The sequence below is a fragment of the Chaetodon auriga genome, chromosome 20 (assembly GCF_051107435.1).
Source record: "Chaetodon auriga isolate fChaAug3 chromosome 20, fChaAug3.hap1, whole genome shotgun sequence".
NCBI lineage: Eukaryota > Metazoa > Chordata > Actinopteri > Chaetodontiformes > Chaetodontidae > Chaetodon > Chaetodon auriga.
In genome coordinates this window covers 12,432,484-12,451,770 of record NC_135093.1, presented here as the reverse complement: position 1 = coordinate 12,451,770, position 19,287 = coordinate 12,432,484, and the positions used below count along the sequence as shown (strand labels likewise).

The following is a 19,287-nucleotide window of genomic DNA, read 5'->3' as shown; positions in this document are numbered from 1 at the left end:
GCCTGGAACTTTTTATGTGTGCGTTACATGGTGTGAACTGCCTTTCCCACAAGAGCTAACGTCAAACAGACGCTGACCAACCTCCCAGTAAATAGTTCACATCATCAGAGCAGAGGAGAAGGGCTTTCATTGGCTCAATTAGGTTAGGAGCATGTTGTTAAACAGATGTTTTTGTACTCGACTGTCACGGCTAACCTTTAGGAAAGAGCTCTAAGAGGACCTGGAGCTGCACAGCCCACTAAAGACACCCATATGAGCTGACTTTCCACTGCAGTGATTTCATCAGTAATGAGGCACTATAAGCTGCAGATGTTGTGTCAAACTCTCCAATAGGAACCATGGCAACAGGATGAACACACACAGAGGACCTTGCCCAAGGTGATCCAAACACTCCTGTATGTGCTGACTGTGTGCCAAACTAGCTGACGTTTCTCAGGCATTGTTAATACTATAGCCCGGCCGAGGAAGTTGAGACAGTTCTGCCTGCTGTACCTTCTATATCAGAACCATATTTAGCTTTACAGATGCAATCACCGAGTCTGTAAGGGATGGCTTTGTTTAATTTCGGAGTTTCAATTTCAGCCTCACCGATTTTACAGGATTTCCAGCAGGACAAAAGAATTCCAAGAAAACGCTTCAAGGCGATCGACCACTGCGGGTCCAAGTTTTTAAATACATTAACAAAAAAAAAAAAAAGAACTGGGCGCAGCTTGTCGAAAGAAAGGATTTTAAACATGGCAAAAATGACAGGGACAGGGAAACGGTGCAGAGCAGCTCGACACGTAAGAATATCACTGTGTGCATAAACAACTGTGTTTATTAACTACAGCACAACACTCAGTCAGATGTGTCACTATCTGTTTGGTCAACAAATGAAATGGATGACTGGCAATGATGCGGTGAAACGAGTCTTTCCAAAGAGAAAAAAAGCGGGGAGACACACTCCTGTGACATCCCCAAAATGTCTGCCTCTTTGAGTGAATCTTCAGCTCCTTTTTCTGCTCTCTATTCTTCTCCCTCCTTTGGTTCCGTCTACAGTTTTCTACCCTCACTCCTCCGTCTCCCTGTGAATTAGGTGATGTAGATGCGGTGAAAGTCGTTGGCTCCGAAGGCACAGTTGCACTTGGGGCACTTCCTCTGTCGGGTGTCGTAACGCATCTTCAGACATTCGTAGCAGAACACGTGGAAACATTTGGTGAGCACCGTCTCCTTGTCCCGTGTGTTGCAGCAGGGGCAGCGCAGCTTGGCCTGGAGACAGATAAATACACTGTATATGGGCCAAACACTGCCTCGCCAGCACTGTTAATACCTCTATGCATCCTACGGTGCCACAGTTAACACTGGAGGGTGTAACCTGTGGGATTCTTGATATCTACAATTCACAGAGTGGAGGCCTGAGCTCACTTTCTGGCCCACTCTCATGAATGAAAAACTGCCACTGCCAGCCAATCGGGCCAATTACAAAAGGTGTAGTATTCTGCATTACAACATATTACTTTTTCATTAGACTGTTACAGCTCTGTCAACAACAGTCGAGTGCAAGTTGTGCCAGGAAGCTGTTGGTGTTTTATAAGTCCCTCACCACTAACAGACGTTGATTAAAGTCATAAATTTCTCTGCACAAGAACTGTGTTCTCTCTTTCTCACCTTGTACTGGTTGATCTCCTCCTGCAGGATCTCATCAGCGTCGGAGTACACCTCCACCTTCTTCTGTTTCTCCAGCTTCCGTCTCAGCCTGGACAGGTCCTCCTAGAAAGCACCGGGAAAAGGGTTGTTTCAGTCAGAAATCAGAATTTGTGTGAGTTTGGAAAGAGTTCGTACAGTTTGGAGAGAAATCTGAAACACAACATACCTGTGCACGTTTCAGGTTGCTGCTCTCCCTCTCCCGGGCGGTGCGGTTCTCAGCCACAGAGACCTGGATCTCTTTAAGCTTGGCCTGCGTGTGCTCCAGCTGCACCTTCAGGTCCTCTGCCAGCTGGGCAGCCTCCACCGCCTGCAGCAGGGAAGGAACCGGATGCACTCAATAAAAAAAACCTAATGATGAGATTCCTGCGCTGTAATGTGGTGGTGCAGTAATCTTGGATAAAACTTGACTTTCTGAGTCTATTCTTTGTGTTTTAGCTTTAGAGATTCAAGCGTGAACCAACTTAATCGAAAGCATCATTGGTTTTGCATGTTTTATCTGTACATCGTGCTTATTTTCAATCTCTTTCACAGAAAACACCGTGTTTGTCGATCCTCTTCGCGGCTCCCAGGCAACCACTGCTTTCAGTTAGAGCAAGTGGCCGCTTTTGTGTGCTTTCTGTTATGTTTTAATTCAATTATTTATGGTTGTTCCCATTTGTGAAATTAAAATCAAATGTGAAAAAAAAGAATTAAAGCATTGTATCCAAGTAAGGAACAAGATGACGTCATTAGCAGTGGCCCTGATGCACTCGTCTGCACAACTGCAGCCTTCATGGAACCACAGATACAATGTCAGAACGTTTCAGAAGCACTAAAATGATGACGTGCACAAGTATGACTTTTGGCACGTGCTAATGTCCAGATCCTCTTATGATGCTGCTCAGTGTTTATATTTAGGAACATCTGGCAGCAATCAAATCATCCAGGGATCAGTAAATCTGACTGACAATATGATTGATGGCTTGTCTCTTCTCACCTTCCTCTTGTTGAGTTCTAGTGCTTGCGTCCGGACGGACAGCTCTTTTTCCAGAGTGGCAAGTGTGCTCTGGAGGACGCCCTCTTTTTCTTCAAGCTTCTGCACAACTAACAGCTGGGCATCCACCTGGAGTGTGACAGCAACAGCAACAGTTAATGCTTCAGTGCGCTGACACGAGGAAAGCGATCAGCGCTGCGTTTTCCAGCTTATACGTCACCTGTGTTTTGAATGTGAGAACCTGGTCAGCCAGCTCCTCCTTCTCCTCTTTCAGCAGCTTGTATATCTGGTTGGATTTGATTCGCTCGCTCATCAGCTTGAAATTGGCGTCGTCTTTCTCCCGTAACTGCTGCAGAAGACGGCTGTTCTGCTCCTGCATGTCCTCGAAGGCCTGGCCGGTTACATCCATCTCACTTAACAGGGCTTCCTCCTCCTCGAGAGACACAGGGGTCAGGGATCAAAAACAATCACACTGTTTCTGGACAAGTTTAAAGTTCCTCTCCTGGCACTGAGATAATCATCAAAATCACATATTATATAATATACGTAATTTCTGTAAACGTAGCATAAGAAGCAAAAGAAGAAGAAGCAGAATCAGAAACAAAACCAGGCGCTTTGACCATCAACAAGAGAAAGAAAGAGAGGTCTTCAGGAATTCTTTGACAGTTAAAAAGCAGCTTCTGCTTCTTCTTCTTCTTCTCTCAGAGCTGAAGCAGCTAATCAGACATGTGCGTTAAACATTCGCTTTGTCAGGACTTGTTCAGAAAAGGTGTCTCAATCTCCCATTCGATGTATTAGCTTTTAAAAAAAAAAAAAAAAGTATAATAATAAATAAATTATTATTAATTAAATAAAAAAATACTTTGATGGGAACAGGGCAAAGGCATTCTAAGTCATATTTCCCCAATAGTGCTATGCTTCTTTCTAGGTAACTTTCTGTAGTCACAGCTGAAAATAACTGCGATTAGTCCATGTGTATGAAGTAAAAATGTCTGCATGTTTCCATTTACTTCCTTTTTTTACAGATATGAGGAATCACCAGCATCTGCTCTTCCTGATTCCTCACTACTTCTGTAGAAAAATACGGTGAGACAACACACATCCTCACCACACACAGAGAAAATCTAATCTTTTGGCCCGCCAGTGTACTTGTGGTTTTTTTTTTGTTTTTTTGTTTTTTTTATAAAAACAAGCGTCATTATCAGCCTGAATCAATGATCCAGATCAGCCTCTTTGGTATCTTCTCATATAAAAAAATCGCAGATGTGCAAAGTTGTTAAATTTGAGCGTGCTGTCATCATTGTCATCATTACCTGATGTGATTAATTACATTACACTTTCACTGGCCTATTTATGACTCTGCATCTGGAGGTGCCATCGCACCTGGTTTGTTTTCTGTTCAACAAACGTGGCTACAAATTCTACTTTGCTGTGTTTGCTTCATTTTGGTTCATGCTGCCCACTTACAAGCCAACTAGGGCCAATAAACAAAAGTCATATGAACTCAGAAGTAGCTTGTTTATTGGATAGTTTTGGCAATCTGTCATCCTTCACAGTTAAAATCTGACTGCCAGGAACTCAGGGGAACAAATCAAACACATCTGGGTCCAAAACAGTTAAGCTGCAGTACTTTAACTTTATACCAGATACGAGGGCAAAAGTAAAGAGTCCAATGAATCAGGGTCAGTCCAGACGGTGTTTCGCCTTCTGTTAATTATGTTCTGCTAGACCTCCCAAGCACGAGGCGCTGCAGGCATCCAGATCTCAACATCTGTCTGCTTTACGCTCATAAAATGGTATGGAGCAACAGCGAACCAACTTAAAACAGGGTCATGACGCTTTAACATTTCGATGTAATTTCCTGTTGTTGATTTAATTACAGTCTCGGTGCTAATGAAAAGAGACCTGCATTCTTGAGGTGGTCTTGGTGCGGTTAGCTGCTCTGCACCAGAGTTCACATACTCAAAATGTAAATGCTGTAAAGACTCATGAGGTGACTTGGGTGAAGAACATATGATTCATATTAACTGATAAGCCCCAAAGACTGATCATATTCGCTGGAGCACCAAGGTCAACAGTGGAATGAATATTGTGACAGTATGACATTATATAATGTGGGTGTATCCACTTAATACGCAACACAAGTGTTAGGATTACGGTGACATTGCTTAACCAGCACGTGACCCCGGTCAGTTAACGGTTCTTATATCTCCCACCTAAGGACAATCTGCTCTCTTACTCTCTGTTTTCTGAAGTATTAAATGCAATTCCACTGGAGCCTCTCAAAACGTCGAGAACAGCAAAGCCAAGCATGTGAACTCATGTGCGAATGTTTTACATATTTACGATTTATCAGGGTGGCTTACCCAAAAAGATTTGTCACACCCAAAAAGTTATGTTTTTTTTCCCTAAGTGTCATCATGATTGTCTCATAGCACCTCCCCCCTTCCCTCCTGTAGCAGGTTCAGACAGCAGTTGTTAAAGTAAAATTACGCAAGAATCGGTATGTTTTGCGACTTGGTGCCTCGATAGTTTCGAAGCGCAACACACTTTTACACCACTGTTGTACTGCACCTTTAAAATACGCTGTTCACACAATGATGTCACCAATAAACAAACACGGACACTGACACAACTAGAATGTGATTGTGATTGATTGTTACATTATAAAGAAAATCAGTCTCACAAATCTTTGCGTAAGGACACACCAGACTGGATTCTTTTAAACGACACTGCTGCTTTGCTGACAGCTATCGAACGCCGCGAGATTTAGGGTTCATAACTCACGTTTCAGACAGAAACTAGAGTGGGAAGAAATTAAATAAAAAAAACATTTAAATAAATAAATAAACCAGCTGATCAGATTCAAATTCCAGACCACAGCGTCAGCTTTCAATTCCTCTTTTGTTGCCTAAGATTAGGAGAACTTCTTTCTTAGGCAAATGTGAGACTCATCGCACGACTTTCCTTCTTAACACAGCTGGCTTGTTTATATTCATATCTGGTGCAGTCCCCAACGCTTAAATCTGACATTTCTCCAAATAGGGTTGATGATTCATGTCTCGTTTCTTGCTGGACTTCTTAATAGGTTTAAAAAGAGGAAGAGGTTCACATTTTAGCATCTTTTTGTATGTCAATTTGCAGCTCTGACCAATTATAAACAATGTATGCATATGTGTGTAGGTGGCATTTAAAAATCGTTGGTTAAAGCCGACAAAAAGTATCTTTTGATGGTTTCACACTGCTGAAAAATAAAGAAAAGATACTGAGAGACTGAGGTCTTCCCCTGGGTGTACTAAGCAGACCTCCTCAGCCTCCTGCCTGAGTCCACCCCACACTCCGATATGTCTGAGACAATGAAACACGTACATACCTGCTTGGTGGCAGCCAGCTTTTTCTGCAGATGCTCGATGGTCTCTTCTGCCACTCGGATCTTCCTGAGGGCATCTTCATCGGCCAGCTTCTTGCTTTCCTTCCTCTCCCTCTCTTCCAGCTCTCGCACCCGCATCCTCAACTCGTCCACCTGGGCAGTTTGAGACAGGGGTTGGACATTGTATTTAACCTGCACTTCCGTTTAAATATTTCATTGTTAGCGGCTAACAAAGAGATTTTTTCTTTACAAGCAAAAAAGAAATGTGCATAAGTATGACGAAAGGACAACACACCAAAAAACAAACCTCAGCTTTAGATTTGCGTTCAGCAGCCATGAGCTGCACTTTGTCCCTCTGCTCCTTTGGAGCCGATTTATACATGTCCAGTAAGAGCTTCATCTCTTTCTGGGACTCTTGGGCCTTCCTGGTGGGTTAAAGAAGACAAAGAGTTGAGTGCTTTTACAGCCCATACATGACGGCCTACAGCCAAACATTTTGTTATTATAAAGGATGGTGGACTTGAGTATAAGGGGATGTACTTGAGTTCGACTCTGAGCATCTTCAGCGTGTCCGAGTCCTTCCTCTTCAGCTCGTCGCTGCGCTGCCTCTCTCTCTCACGCTCCCTCTCTCGTTCTCGCTCGGCCTCCCTCTCCCTCTCTCTCTCCCGGGCCCGCTGTCTCTCCAGTTCCTTCCTCCTCTCTTCCTCCTCCTCCTGGTCTTCATCCTCCTCTTTCTTCACGTCGATGCTGTCGCTCGTCGTCTCCTCCAGGATCAGAACCCCCGTGTCGCCGCTCTGACAACGCAACTGTTGATTAAGCGAAACAAGTGAAAGAAACATTTTACTACTTATGTGTCAGTTTTCTTAGAACAGCTGATTGATTCTCACTCAGCGAGCGCTTGTCTATGAATGACATTTGTCTACCTTGTTGATCTCCATCTGTGTTTCCCGCAGCTTCCTCTTATAGCGCTGCACGTCACCTTTCAACTGCAAGTTGTGGTTCTGAAGGCTGCTGATTAAGTGTCGCATCTCCCTGTTGATTGGTCCTGTGAGAGCAGAGATGACGGATGAAAGACAGATACACTCAGAGCATCATCAATGTGTGGTTTGGTTTTCAGTCATTTAACATCGTCTGTTGCTGTAAATGATGAGCTCAGGTGCACGGTGCACAGGAGTGACATCACAGAAAAGAAACACTATGCACTGTTCCTACAATGACAGTATCTGTGTGAACAGACGATAACATCATCTTACTCTGCTGAACAGTTTGTGGTTTTAACTTAAAGTTGCTGTAATTTATAATAATGAGTCTGCACTGTTCTAATATCTGAGCCTTGCGGTGCGTAATCTATCTGTACATACAGACACAGATTTGCAAAGACGTCATATTCTAATGCCCCACGATGCACCTCCATTCCCTCTTCAAAGACTTCTTGAGAGATGTGAGGGTACCTGCTTGCTCGTTGGCTGCCAGGTTCTGCTCAAACTCGATACGCAGCATCTCGTACTCTTTGCGCACCTGGGCCAGGGTATCCTCCAGCTGGATGACCTCAGTCCGCAGCTTCTTCTGAAGGGACAGCTCATCACTCTGAACAGTTGAGAACAGTGAGGTATTGTTGACCATATTGCCAAACAGTGGTATGAGTAATAATAATCAGACAGACACAAAAGAAATCCTCAATCCCCCATTGTGTACAGCTGAAGTGATGAGAAACTGAACATTTGTTTATCACTTAGGGTGGAAGTCGGTCAATGACGATGAGACCAGCTTTGTTCTATGAAATTTACCTCCATGTGCTCAATCTGTCGGAGGTGGGCGTTCTTGGCAGTGAGCAGGAGGGCCCGTGCCTCGTCCAGCTGGGTTTTTACCCCGAGAGACTCATTGTACAGCAGGGAGAATTGGGACTGCAGACATTTGTACTCTAGAGTCTCTTTCACAACCTCTTCTGGAATATTCCTCAAGTCCATCTGAAAAATAGGGAGATGACAGTGACAGTAAAGAATGACTTATGGAGAACATGAAAGGGTTCTTGATCACCACATGTAATGTTAACAAGTGCTTCTAATCTAACAACCAGATACGTTATCTTTACCTTGAGCTTCTCGCTCTCCCTTACAGCCTCCTGGAGCTCCAACTGCAGCTTCTCCAACTCTGCCATGCGGCTATTGGCCAACTCCTGGTTGTGCTCCAACTCTGCATTGAGACTCTCAAACTAAAATAAAAACAAATAGATTGGAGAAATATATGTGTGGTATAAAGACACAGTTGTAGCATCATAAGCTAACATCTGAGATATGAAGTCAGTTAAAAACACATGTGTCACACAAGACTAATTGCAAAAGGGGCACCTCTATGAATTCTCACCTTCTGAATGTTCAATGTGATCTGGCCTCCGGGTAGCCCACCTGAGCTGCCGGTGCTGCTGTATCCAGACTTTAGCTGCAGACAGCAAACCCAATACATAGATTTCAAAAAAGAAAAAAAAAGTACGAACATGACAGGAGAACAACATGAAAGCACAGAGCACACCTACACACATCCCATGATGTCACTCAGACAACGCTCATTTTCTTCATGTTCAGATAGCTGATGCAAATAATAGCACTCCATCAATGCATGCACAGAGAGCAAGATGTGCATCAATAAGAGCAGGTGGCTTGACACGCATTGATGCTTAGAGGCTTATCACTGTCAACATGTGAGAGAAATAGCAGCATGAGCCTACACCTCGTGGACAGATAAAAAGTATGCACGCACGAACGCGCGCACACATACACACACACACAGAAGAAAGAGGCACATATAAACAAGTTGCTCACAGACAATTTCACACAAATGTACCTGCTCCATGGCCTCTGCAAGGTGTTTATTGAGCTTTTGTTCCCTATTGCGGAGTTTCTCAATGTCCCACTGCAGGTCCTCCACTGTTGTCTCCATCTCAGACACCTTGGTCTCTGAGCTGGTCACCTTATCCACTAACTCATTGTACTGCAATAAGAACAAAACAAAAAAAACAAAACACAAATTTTTCATCACATATTCAACTATTTCTGATACACACCCTCATACCCACAACCAAGCACAATATCCACCATATATGCTGACAACGACAAACAGCGTTAAGGACATTGTACCTCCATGGACATCTTATGGTGTCGGCCCTGCAGGAGAGTGGCCAGGTCTCGCAATCGACTGTTCTCGTCCAGCAGAGTGTGGTTTATATTGATGATGTCAGACTGGCTATCGTCTTCACATGCTGCCGGTGAAGATCGAGGTAGTTGTGTTACATTATGAACCCCGATTAGCAGCATGTCATAAGTTTTAATGTAGGACATATTATGTGCTGCAGGTGTTTCTCTTCCTATTTTCATGTTTGTGTGTCAACGTTTTACCATATATGAATGTGTCAGTAACAAGCATGCCTCCACAGTTACCTGCAGCCTGGACCTGCTCGCACATGTTGTTGATGCGGCTGTGCAGCCTGTCAAAGACACAGACGAGGCAAGCAATGGCTTCCTTGCTGAACTTCATGCGGTCTTGGAGGTGCAGGGTGAGCTCCTCCTCGCTGCTGTGCTCCAATGTAGCCAGGAAACCCTTGGCATTCTCACTCAGGGGAGGAGGGGGCGGCAATGCATCTGAACATAATAGAAGGTGGTTATGTATGAGGTCGGTGAAAGTTAAATTAGATGAGATTAGATTAGATTAGATTCAATTTTACTGTCATCGTCAGAGTGCAACACAGAGACAACAAAATGCAGTTTAGCAGAGCAGGTAATAATATGATCAAAGCCTTCAACCTGAATTTTGGCTAGAATGCGCAAACAGTGTGTGCCTTCATTAAAACATATACAAGATTATTTTGAATTGTTACAACCACTGACTGACAGTTAAGGCTTGCAGATACTGAGCATTTTGCAAGCTCTCGTGACATTTAAAACATGCAGCGACGTACGAGGCAAATATGCATAGAGGGAGGTTAGCAGTGCTTTATAATAACCTTATATTCTACAAGCTTTTTGCCAAACGAATTTCAAAAAACCCTCTTCACTCTAACATGCTTTTGATTGTCTTTAAAGATACTTTCTAATTCAGTTACATTGTTCCTGACAGGAAAAAATCCAGCTCACCTGTTGTTGAGTCCTGTGGTGGTTCTGTGGGCATCAACAACTCCTCTGACCCAGTAGGAGGTGGGGGCTGTGGCTGCTGCTCCTCCTGAGGCTCTTCCTGACTCTCCTCCTGCTGCTGCTGCTGCTCTGCATGCTCCCCCTCATTCTGGGCCTCTGGGAGAGGAGGTGGAGGCACGACAGATGTTGGCGAGGCCAGAGTGACACTATCTTCCTCCATTGGCGTGGGGTCAGGGAGAGGGGCTGAGGGTGGGGCAGGTGTAGATGTCACCGGAGCTTCTGGCTCAATACGTTTGCGTAAAACCTGTACACTTTCTTCCAACTGCATATCAGGAAAGAGAAGGATTGAGAGAACTGTTTAACTCATAAAAAAAAACATTACCATGGTAATATTCTTTTAAACAACCCCGTTTCCAAAAAAGTACACAAACTAATTACAATACATGTTCCTGTGGATTATCAGGTTAAGACAGACAGCTGGACAACATTTACACGGGTTGTATCTGTTGCTGTTGAATGCTTCATGGCTTTGACAGAATGAGACCCTCATCATCTTGAGTTTACATGGACTTAAGTGGAGTATAATTAGCTTTAAGCAATGTTATCAAATGTGCACAATTACCTGCGACCAGTACCGGTTAACAATCAGCAGGGTGGTGTCATCAGTGGCTTGTCTCTTCTCCAGTTTCTCAATTTTCTCTCGTAACTCATCCTCCATCGCCTGTCTCTGCTCCAAGCGCTCACACAGCTTCTTATTCTTGAACTGAAGAACCTTCATGTCCATTTCCTCCTGCACAGAACAAATACAGACACCGAGGTGAGGGACATCTGGGATTCTGAATGTTGTTTGGCGAAATACTTGAGGTGAGCTCCAGTGTCATAGTGATGCACGGAGTCATATGGAACGAGGTGGTAGCAAAGGGTTACAAATGCTGAGAGTAAACACTAAATGACTGACCGTAGAGGAGACTCCAGCTATGCGTATTGGCTCAATGAGAGTGGTGGTGGTCTTCTCCTCTTTCTTGCTTTTCTTCTCAGGTGGGCCAGGGGGGCTGTCCCCTCCTGAGGGCCGCTTTCCTCCCCCAGCACCTGACATCCTTCCTTTCCCTGCAAGAGATCAAACATGACATGAAATATTCGCGTTGGCACCGCTTTAAGAAACTAACGTTACAGACGAGTCTGGAAATGGAGACCTCATTCATTTGAAGTCAGCTAGCTTAGCTTAATATTACAACGCAGGGCTACTACTTTTAAATGGCTCAGAATACTGTTCTTGTGGTGTTCATATAAAATACGACTTCCTAGACGGTTATGCCGACTGTTACTGTATACGTCACTGTCTGAAAAGCCACCGACTATTTTTTTATTTGCCATTTTTGCTAAGTTTAACATTAGCACGCTTGCTAACGCTAGCTATGCTAATGCTAGCGTTACTTCTGCGAGACCTGATTAGCTGAGCGACGCTCTTTATCTCGCGTACTAAATGACTGGTGGTCGTCATTTTTATCCACTGACCATCTCTACACGCATACGATATTCTGCAAAGAAACCCTAAACGCAAATACACGTATAACTCCTTCTCTGTCAAACATTAACACTACAAACCTTCACAAGGAGCGACTGAAAATGTAGCTACAGGATATGACGACAACGCACTTCCTCATAGTGCAAAAACTATGAGATGATAAAAATAAACACCAGATAAACAAAATTATTGGGATAACTTGTCTTAAAGTGTAGTCAATTGGACGTATTTGTAATGCTTCGAAAAGAACCCTGAACAAAAAAAAACATGTATATATTTTTTTTTAACCAGTCACGCTGCAGTTTTCACTCCGGCCTCACGGGGGCAGTAGTATCACACTCTGTAACAACAGGGTACAGGCAGTTTCGAGGAATGTGAGTAGAATGTAAACAGTGCTCAGATGCTAGCCAGCGGATATTAACATTATCTGTAAATAACTTTGATATTGTCTCTGCTTAATCGCACACAGTAATGGCTTTCAGATAGATTCCTCGTCCCTGAGATGGCTTTATTATAGTGATTCCTCATTCGACGTCTCCCTCTTGTCGTTTGATTGCATACATGGTGAGTAGCTTCCTGTACGGTCACTGAACCTGCTGCTGCAGCAAGGCCAAAACGAGGACGCAGCTAGCTAACTGTCATGATGGATCAAGGGCATACTTCTAAATAACAGTAGAGAGAAAAGAGACCTGTATGTAGCAAGCAAGTCCCGAGAGTGTCTGCTAACTTTAATGAATCTGAAGCAATTCAAAACGTTTCCTTGCTAGGAGGCAGCTCAGTAGTTCCTGTTACAAATCAATCAGCACCATTACAAAGTGAGACTTACAGTTTGTTTTTGTTATAGATTCATGTGCTGTCACCATGACCAAAGACATAGTTGTTGGAGATGAATTACCAGACTGGGTGGGGGCCAAGGAGTTCTACCAGAAATATGACCCCAAGGAGGTTATTGGCAGGTGGGTCCAGTATAATAACCTGAAATGTAATCTCAGTCGTGTACTGGGATGATGGGAATAAAAATTCTGTATTCCGTATCAATGGTTTCTCAGGGGGGTGAGCAGTGTGGTGCGCAGGTGTGTGCACAGACACACGGCTCAGGAGCTGGCAGTGAAGATTATTGAGATCACAGCGGAGAAGATGACCGCCCAGCAGCTGGAGGAGGTGAAAACCTCCACGCTGAAGGAGATCCAAGTCCTCAACATGGTGAAGGGACACTCCTCAATCAGTACGTTGGACTTCTCCTCTTTTGGACCGCAAGACACTTTCATTTTCTGCTCTTGGAGATTCACAAGTGTTGAAACGTGTTGTGTTTTTTTCCCCTTAGTTACTCTCATTGATTCCTATGAGTCCACAACCTTCATATTTTTGGTGTTTGATCTGTGAGTATTACACCAAATAGCTACAATGCCATTGTCCCTATAATTCCTCCTTAAAATGTGATTGTTAATATTCATGAAATCATTGGTATCGATCTCGTTTTCATTCACAGCATGAGGCGAGGAGAGCTGTTTGACTACCTCACAGAAAAAGTTACTTTGAGTGAGAAGGAAACCAGGTGAGCTCCAGCATCAACACGCTAAGTCAGTCACCACTCATATGCCAAATTGTATATCATTTACATTTCTGCAGGACCTTTTCCCAAATATACTCTGGTTTTCTGGTTCAATGATATATAAGCTGAGTTACTTTCCAGTCTTTGAACAAGCACGACACAGACAAATGTTGACTTCATAGTTATCTGCTGAACATCTCTGCATGGCCAGTGTAGAGATTACATCAGGTACATGAATGCACCACCCTAGAAAACTTTTCAAAACAACCAGAAATGTCAAAAAAACTACACTTTGACAAAGGCCAAAGGCACTGTGATGTCCGCTGTGATGGATTACTTAGCTCACATGGTTTGAAACTAAATGAACTAATGACTGCATTTTGTGAAACTCATTGCACTACAAGGAGTATGATGCGAGCTCTGCTGGAGGCCGTGCAGTACCTCCACTCCCTCAACATCGTCCACCGGGACTTAAAACCTGAGAATATTCTCCTGGATGATCAGGGACACATCAAGCTGTCTGACTTTGGTTTCTCAGTGCAGCTACAGCCTGGAGAGAAACTTAGAGGTACTGAGTATAAAATGAAACACATGATGAACTGAAAGTGTTACATATATATAGACAGAGGTTAAAAGTGATCTATTTTCTCTTTTGTTCTAATCAGAGCTTTGTGGGACACCTGGTTATTTGGCCCCTGAAATACTGAAATGTTCGATGGATGAAACGCACACAGGCTATGGCAAAGAGGTCGATCTGTAAGGCTCCTTTTGTTAACATTTATATCAGCGTACATTTACATTGCACGACCTTGGCTGACGTCCTGAGTTTTAGTTCTGATTCTTGGCTGTTTTGATATTTGAAAGCTGGGCGTGTGGAGTGATCCTTTTCACTTTACTGGCCGGCTCGCCGCCGTTCTGGCATCGCAAACAGATGCTAATGCTGAGGATGATCATGGAGGGTCGCTATCAGTTCAGCTCCCCGGAGTGGGATGACAGGTCTGACACTGTGAAAGACCTGGTAAGACGGATTGTCTGAACGTTCAGTTTCGTATTGTTATGTAGCAAAATACCTTAAAGCTTTTTACAATGGTTGTGCTCCTCAGATATCCAGGCTTCTGGTGGTGGACCCAGCTGTCCGTCTCACTGCTGAGCAAGCCTTAGCACATCCCTTCTTCAGGCTGTACCAGAAGGAGGACGTGCGGCTCTTCAGTCCCAGAAAGACATTCAGGGTGAGTCAAATTTTATTTAGATTTTTGTTTTCTTTTACTGCAGTTGATTTCAAATTTTAAGCCTTGAAAAAAAAAAAAAAAAATCTCAACTCTGGTCTGCTGTCCTGTCCTGCGCCCTCAGGTGTTGATCGTCAGCGTGCTGGCCTGTATCAGGATGTACAGCCGTTACCGCAGGGCCCGGCCGCTGACTCGGGAGGTGCTGGCCAGAGATCCCTACTCCCTTCGAGGTGTCCGCAAACTCATCGACGGCTGCGCCTTCCGCATCTACGGGCACTGGGTGAAGAAAGGCGAGCAGCAGAACCGAGCCGCCCTCTTTCAGAACACAGCTAAGATCATGCTGCTGGGCCTGGAGGACTTTGAAACATAAAAGGTCAACCTCATTCCGAACCACGGTGATTTTTTTGTATTTAAACGTTTGCGCGTGTCGTCATGTCAGCGTTTGTCTTTTTGTGTTTAATTTTAAGAGAATGGAGAATTCAGGGACTGGGATGTTTGTATGCCTTAATGCGCACCGTGGTTCTGCGAGTCAAAGATAAGCATGCACGACTTAATGTTCCTTATCTGCCCTTTGTCTGTGGCTGTCTGAAACTTGTTTTGCCAGGTCATCATGTTTGCAGTGCCACTTCGCAGTAGAGGACACGTTGCACAATCGTTTGATAAAACACATCGCAAATCGGTATGTTATGTACGTTTAGGATTTTACTTGTTGATAATCAGTTATAGGAGACAATGCATTTCGAAGCACCTCATGGCTGAAGTTAACGTCAAACCACTGTGATTAATTATTTAATAGATAATTATGTATGTAAAGACGGATATTCCGGTGTTACAAACCAGTACCAGAGGGATTTTGGTAGAGAGTCTTGTAGGTATCATGCATGCAGACATTCCTCAGTAGGAAACTCACGTACAATAACTGTGAAGACATCTGTGACTGTATTCCCTATCGAAACTAACCAACACCATTCCCCTCTCAGTTCATTCTTCAGTTTAACACGTGGCACTTTTCCTGAAAGTGCCTGCCTGAGAAATGTACAGTAATTGTACAAATGCAGGTATACATTGTACTGTATGAGAAGAAAAAAGGTTTTATTGCTAATAAAAGTAATGTTTCAGTTTTAATTGACTTCTTTTGTGTGAGTGCTTATTTGGAATCCATTATTTTTTGGCCTTGTGGTTGAGCAGTGGAGGTTCTACTGCTCTGCTGTCCTGATTGGCCATGTCTCTCATTCGCTGATCTAGTTGTCCAGACATGTGCGTCATCTGCTCTCTGATCTCCCTCTCGATCAGTGCCTTCAGTTCAGATTTGGAACCTGAAAGTGAGGAAATGAAGCAGGTACAATACACCATGTGGGTGCATTTGACTCATTTCTGCACCGTCCTTTTATGATGTGTTATCTTACCGAGTGTGGGTCCCTCTGGCTCTGCGATGGACGCTTCCTGTGTTTGAGGAGAACTGCCGGTCTTTGGCACTGCCTCCACTTCTTTTTCCATCACATTTTCAACATCTGGTGCAAGAAAAGTACTTGAAAGTATGAATAAATCTGGTCCAAGGTCCTCTAAAATATCAAGAATGTTTTGTTCTCCATTTGGAATTGAACATATTAAGTGTAAGGAGGTTGAAGTCATTTTTATGTTCGTGGGTTCTTAGATTTGAGGCACTTACATTACAAGGATGTCATGAATTCAGTGTCTTTTAACATTAAACATCTTTGCTTTTTCTTACTCTTCCACATGCTATGCTATATTGATCAGCCTGTTTCTTACATTTCTGATCTTATTCAGCCTTAGGAAGCATGACAGAAGTTTTGAAAATCTTTTAAACCCTCTTCTTGCTACCTAGGAAACTGCTGATACCCTGTAATTATTACCTGGAGCATAAGAATCCTCCATAGTAGGTTCATCCTGGTCTGGAATCCCAGAGTAAGTCAAAGACAAATCAAGTTTTACCTGTGAAAAAAATAATACCTAATTTGTCTCTCCAGATGCATTTCCACAGGACTAAAGTCAAAAATTAATGACAGCAGAACTTGCTTGAAACAATTTGTGCAGAATAACTCATTTCCAATTCTTACCTGCGGAGTGAAAATATACTTGTAGAGTTTGTAGTGTCTCACATAACTGTTGTAGATGTAATTTAAGATACAGGTCACCTCATCAGAGCTGAAGAGGTTGATACTAAAGGGAGGTCGCTGCAGTGGGCACACAGACACAGACAAACAAGACATTAATGAAAATGTACGGGTGTTAAAATGAGTAAAAGAGACTTGTAGTTGTTTTACAGACCCGGACTGAGTGACAGAGAAGTAGCTCCTTGCAGTATTTGAAACACTGTTCTATGTTGTTGAGTGGAGTCTCTGCAAGAAAGGAGTTTCAAACACATTCCACACAAATAAGGAACATTTGAAAGCATCATCTTAACAAATGAATCTGTAATATTTAACAGGATACTTTATTTTGTGTTACTATCTAAATATTGACATGGCAATGATACTGGTAATATCACTAATAGTACCAACAATATTGTGACTTAACTTACCTATGTTTGCCTCATGGACGGACCTGACAATGGACAGGAGAGCAGAGGTTTGTTCCTTTCTGAAGCTGCGCTCTCTGCTGAAAAGCACAGTCTGCACATAGAGCTCCAGCACAACTCCTCTTTTTGGTTCAGGGAGGTCAAGCGCAAACACACTGCATAAAGCGCTGTCACAGAGGAGAAAGTGTGACACAGAACTATGTCAGTGTGTGACTGATTGCGTATAAGTAGACAGATTTCTGGTCATAAACAGGGGCAGAAACCTCTCCAGGTCACGAACGGACTGCATTCTGTCGATCTCCTCCATGTCATGGTAACTCACATCTGTCCTGAAAACACCCAGGGGATGGATTCAGGTTTAGACATGATGGTCAGTCATGCAAGCGGTAAATTAAGCAACAAGCAATCAAACTGAACATAATCTGGATTATAAGCACAGCTCTCACCATAGCATCACTTTAGCTTTCAGAGGCTGTGGTAGCTGCAGAATAAAACAATGTTAAATGCAAAACATTATAGAGCAGCAGAGAATAGTTGTATGATTAAAAATCGAAAGAAGTCAATCGAGCAGGCAGTAAAGTGAACCAAACATCTGTTGTGAATCAAACGAAACTTGCACACCTTTATTTTCGCATCCATTTTTTTCTGTAGCCGAATTATATATTGAGCAAACTGAAAAACAAAAGTGCGTCATGAAAACACTTCACAACCTGTCAAATGCTGATTTTGTAGTTTTAAAGTTTTAAGTTATCAGTTTATGTTTGCCATAAGAGCGTGTGTCGAAACCTTACCTTCAATAAAACAAGCGTCAATGAAGCTCCATCACTTCCTGTTTGCCTCCCTCGCTGTATCCTAGCAACGTTATACCCCCCCCCTTTTTTTTTTTTTTCTTTTCTTTTTTTTTCTCTTTTTTCTTTTTTTCTTTTTCCGGTTTAGAGAGGGCTACAGAATCGTGTGCAGCAGCGATCCCCGACCCTTTTTGCGCCACGGACCGGTTTCACGTAATATATTGATTTGCTGGACCGGCACAGAAACGAATAAAAACAAACCACAGCCACATATTACGCAGAGCGGGCTTGGTGCGTGAGATTCACCTGAAGCGATACACCTGCATTTTAAGCACCACTGCTGCTCTTAAATGAAGCTTTCTTTTTCTTGGAAGTTGGTGGCTCTTCTTCTTCTCTCCTATCATTTGGCCTTTTCCCCTTTCCGAAGAAGCTCTCCGAAGACGTTTGTTATTTACTCATTACTCACAGATTCCGGAACTGATCCCGGCCGGGTGGTTATTATTATTATTCGGGTCGGGTCGGTCGGTCCCGGGATCCGACCCAGTAACTACCCGGATCCGATCCGGGACCGACCCGGAACTTTCCCGGGATTTTCCCGGATCGGTACCGGGTCGGATGCAGAAAAACTGATTCATGCCTTTAATTCAAGCTGACTCGACCCAGCTGTTATTACCATTATTATTATCATTAGTGAGTGTGTGTATCCCGTGTCTGGATCCCGGCCCTTGTTGCTGCTCTGCATTGACTTCCTGTAACTTGTTATTATTATTATTAGTGTGCGTGTGTGTTTGAAATGTGTACATAGGCACAGGCGGATGCACCTGATTTTCAAAATAAAACTTCTTTCAGACTCTGATGATCAAAAAAAATAAATAAAATTAAAAAAAAAAAAAAAAAAATCAGTCTCTCTGTGCGTCTCCCAGGACCAAATGGCCCGGTGGTTGGGGACCGCTGATGTACACAACAACACCCTAATAACATAATATTATACCTGTACAAAGTTTATTTGAGAATGAAACAATAAAATATAAATGTATTTAAAAAGTAAATAATGACAAAAACTGTAATAATATACATATATAAACCCCGATTAAATGAAATTTTGTGCAAGGAATAAAAATCATGTGAAATAATGATTATTTATGGCAAGTCACCTTTACTCATAGATATTTATTTCTATTTTGTTTTATTTGTGAGTCGAAATACACGTCAGTATTACAATGTCCCAGCCACTGCCAGCAACTATAACTTGGCAACAGTTTCACTACTATTATCAGCCTGGACTACATTAACTATTAACTGCAACCGTACTTCACTTAACTTCGGGTATTAAGTCTGGCCAAAGGACAAAAAGTACTGTAAGTAAAGTGAACTTATTTATAGTGCGTCACAAAACTCTCAATACTAAAACAACTATACAAAAACACATAACCAGCCAGGCTATAATTAGTTTGGAAAAAATCCGTCCTGTAAACTAGCGTGAGCGCACTAAAACGGTATGAAA

General features: G+C 43.0%; 3 protein-coding genes across 7 annotated transcripts; 1 reads left to right on the top strand and 2 right to left on the bottom strand.

Annotated features, from left to right (window-relative positions):
* Nucleotides 1–540: 540 nt before the first annotated feature.
* On the bottom strand, nt 541–11,796 carry rnf40 (ring finger protein 40). 4 transcript variants are annotated; one of them, XM_076759941.1, is made up of 20 exons: nt 11,759–11,796; nt 11,112–11,260; nt 10,776–10,943; nt 10,157–10,475; nt 9,464–9,664; nt 9,164–9,285; nt 8,871–9,017; nt 8,394–8,468; nt 8,122–8,241; nt 7,817–7,996; nt 7,481–7,616; nt 6,953–7,074; nt 6,570–6,835; nt 6,337–6,454; nt 6,033–6,182; nt 2,880–3,092; nt 2,663–2,788; nt 1,853–1,993; nt 1,648–1,749; nt 541–1,248 (listed from the first exon to the last, which is right to left on the bottom strand). In XM_076759941.1, exons 2-20 carry the CDS (start codon nt 11,247–11,249, stop codon nt 1,072–1,074), a joined length of 3,021 nt encoding a protein of 1,006 aa, XP_076616056.1. In that variant the 5' UTR covers nt 11,250–11,260; nt 11,759–11,796; the 3' UTR covers nt 541–1,071. The 4 variants fall into 4 exon arrangements, with proteins under 4 accessions (XP_076616056.1, XP_076616057.1, XP_076616053.1 ...); XM_076759942.1 differs by having other exon boundaries at nt 2,880–3,089; nt 11,759–11,793; XM_076759938.1 differs by having other exon boundaries at nt 6,325–6,454; nt 11,759–11,791.
* A 228-nt stretch (nt 11,797–12,024) lies between these two features.
* phkg2 (phosphorylase kinase, gamma 2 (testis)) lies at nt 12,025–15,585 on the top strand. 2 transcript variants are annotated; one of them, XM_076760717.1, is made up of 11 exons: nt 12,025–12,052; nt 12,148–12,242; nt 12,523–12,634; nt 12,728–12,903; nt 13,003–13,057; nt 13,168–13,233; nt 13,635–13,798; nt 13,896–13,986; nt 14,095–14,248; nt 14,334–14,459; nt 14,581–15,585. In XM_076760717.1, exons 3-11 carry the CDS (start codon nt 12,540–12,542, stop codon nt 14,824–14,826), a joined length of 1,173 nt encoding a protein of 390 aa, XP_076616832.1. In that variant the 5' UTR covers nt 12,025–12,052; nt 12,148–12,242; nt 12,523–12,539; the 3' UTR covers nt 14,827–15,585. The 2 variants fall into 2 exon arrangements, with proteins under 2 accessions (XP_076616832.1, XP_076616831.1); XM_076760716.1 differs by lacking the exon at nt 12,025–12,052 and having other exon boundaries at nt 12,059–12,242.
* cfap119 (cilia and flagella associated protein 119) lies at nt 15,543–17,815 on the bottom strand. Its single transcript, XM_076760719.1, has 10 exons — nt 17,787–17,815; nt 17,617–17,667; nt 17,442–17,476; nt 17,259–17,324; nt 16,999–17,162; nt 16,746–16,816; nt 16,535–16,651; nt 16,331–16,409; nt 15,863–15,967; nt 15,543–15,772 (listed from the first exon to the last, which is right to left on the bottom strand). Exons 2-10 carry the CDS (start codon nt 17,632–17,634, stop codon nt 15,618–15,620), a joined length of 810 nt encoding a protein of 269 aa, XP_076616834.1. The 5' UTR covers nt 17,635–17,667; nt 17,787–17,815; the 3' UTR covers nt 15,543–15,617.
* Nucleotides 17,816–19,287: the final 1,472 nt, after the last annotated feature.

Coding starts and splice junctions, on each gene's coding strand:
- rnf40 (XM_076759938.1), bottom strand. CDS start 11,249: ATGTCAGGTGCTGGGGGAGGAAAGCGGCCCTCAGGAGGGGACAGCCCC. Junction 6,836..6,952: donor CACAGATGGAGATCAACAAG/GTAGACAAATGT, acceptor CTTAATCAACAG/TTGCGTTGTCAGAGCGGCGA. Junction 1,249..1,647: donor AGGAGATCAACCAGTACAAG/GTGAGAAAGAGA, acceptor ATCTGTCTCCAG/GCCAAGCTGCGCTGCCCCTG.
- phkg2 (XM_076760717.1), top strand. CDS start 12,540: ATGACCAAAGACATAGTTGTTGGAGATGAATTACCAGACTGGGTGGGG. Junction 13,058..13,167: donor ATATTTTTGGTGTTTGATCT/GTGAGTATTACA, acceptor TTTCATTCACAG/CATGAGGCGAGGAGAGCTGT. Junction 13,987..14,094: donor TATGGCAAAGAGGTCGATCT/GTAAGGCTCCTT, acceptor GATATTTGAAAG/CTGGGCGTGTGGAGTGATCC.
- cfap119 (XM_076760719.1), bottom strand. Junction 17,325..17,441: donor AAAGCTAAAGTGATGCTATG/GTGAGAGCTGTG, acceptor GGGTGTTTTCAG/GACAGATGTGAGTTACCATG. Junction 16,817..16,998: donor CGTCCATGAGGCAAACATAG/GTAAGTTAAGTC, acceptor CCTTTCTTGCAG/AGACTCCACTCAACAACATA.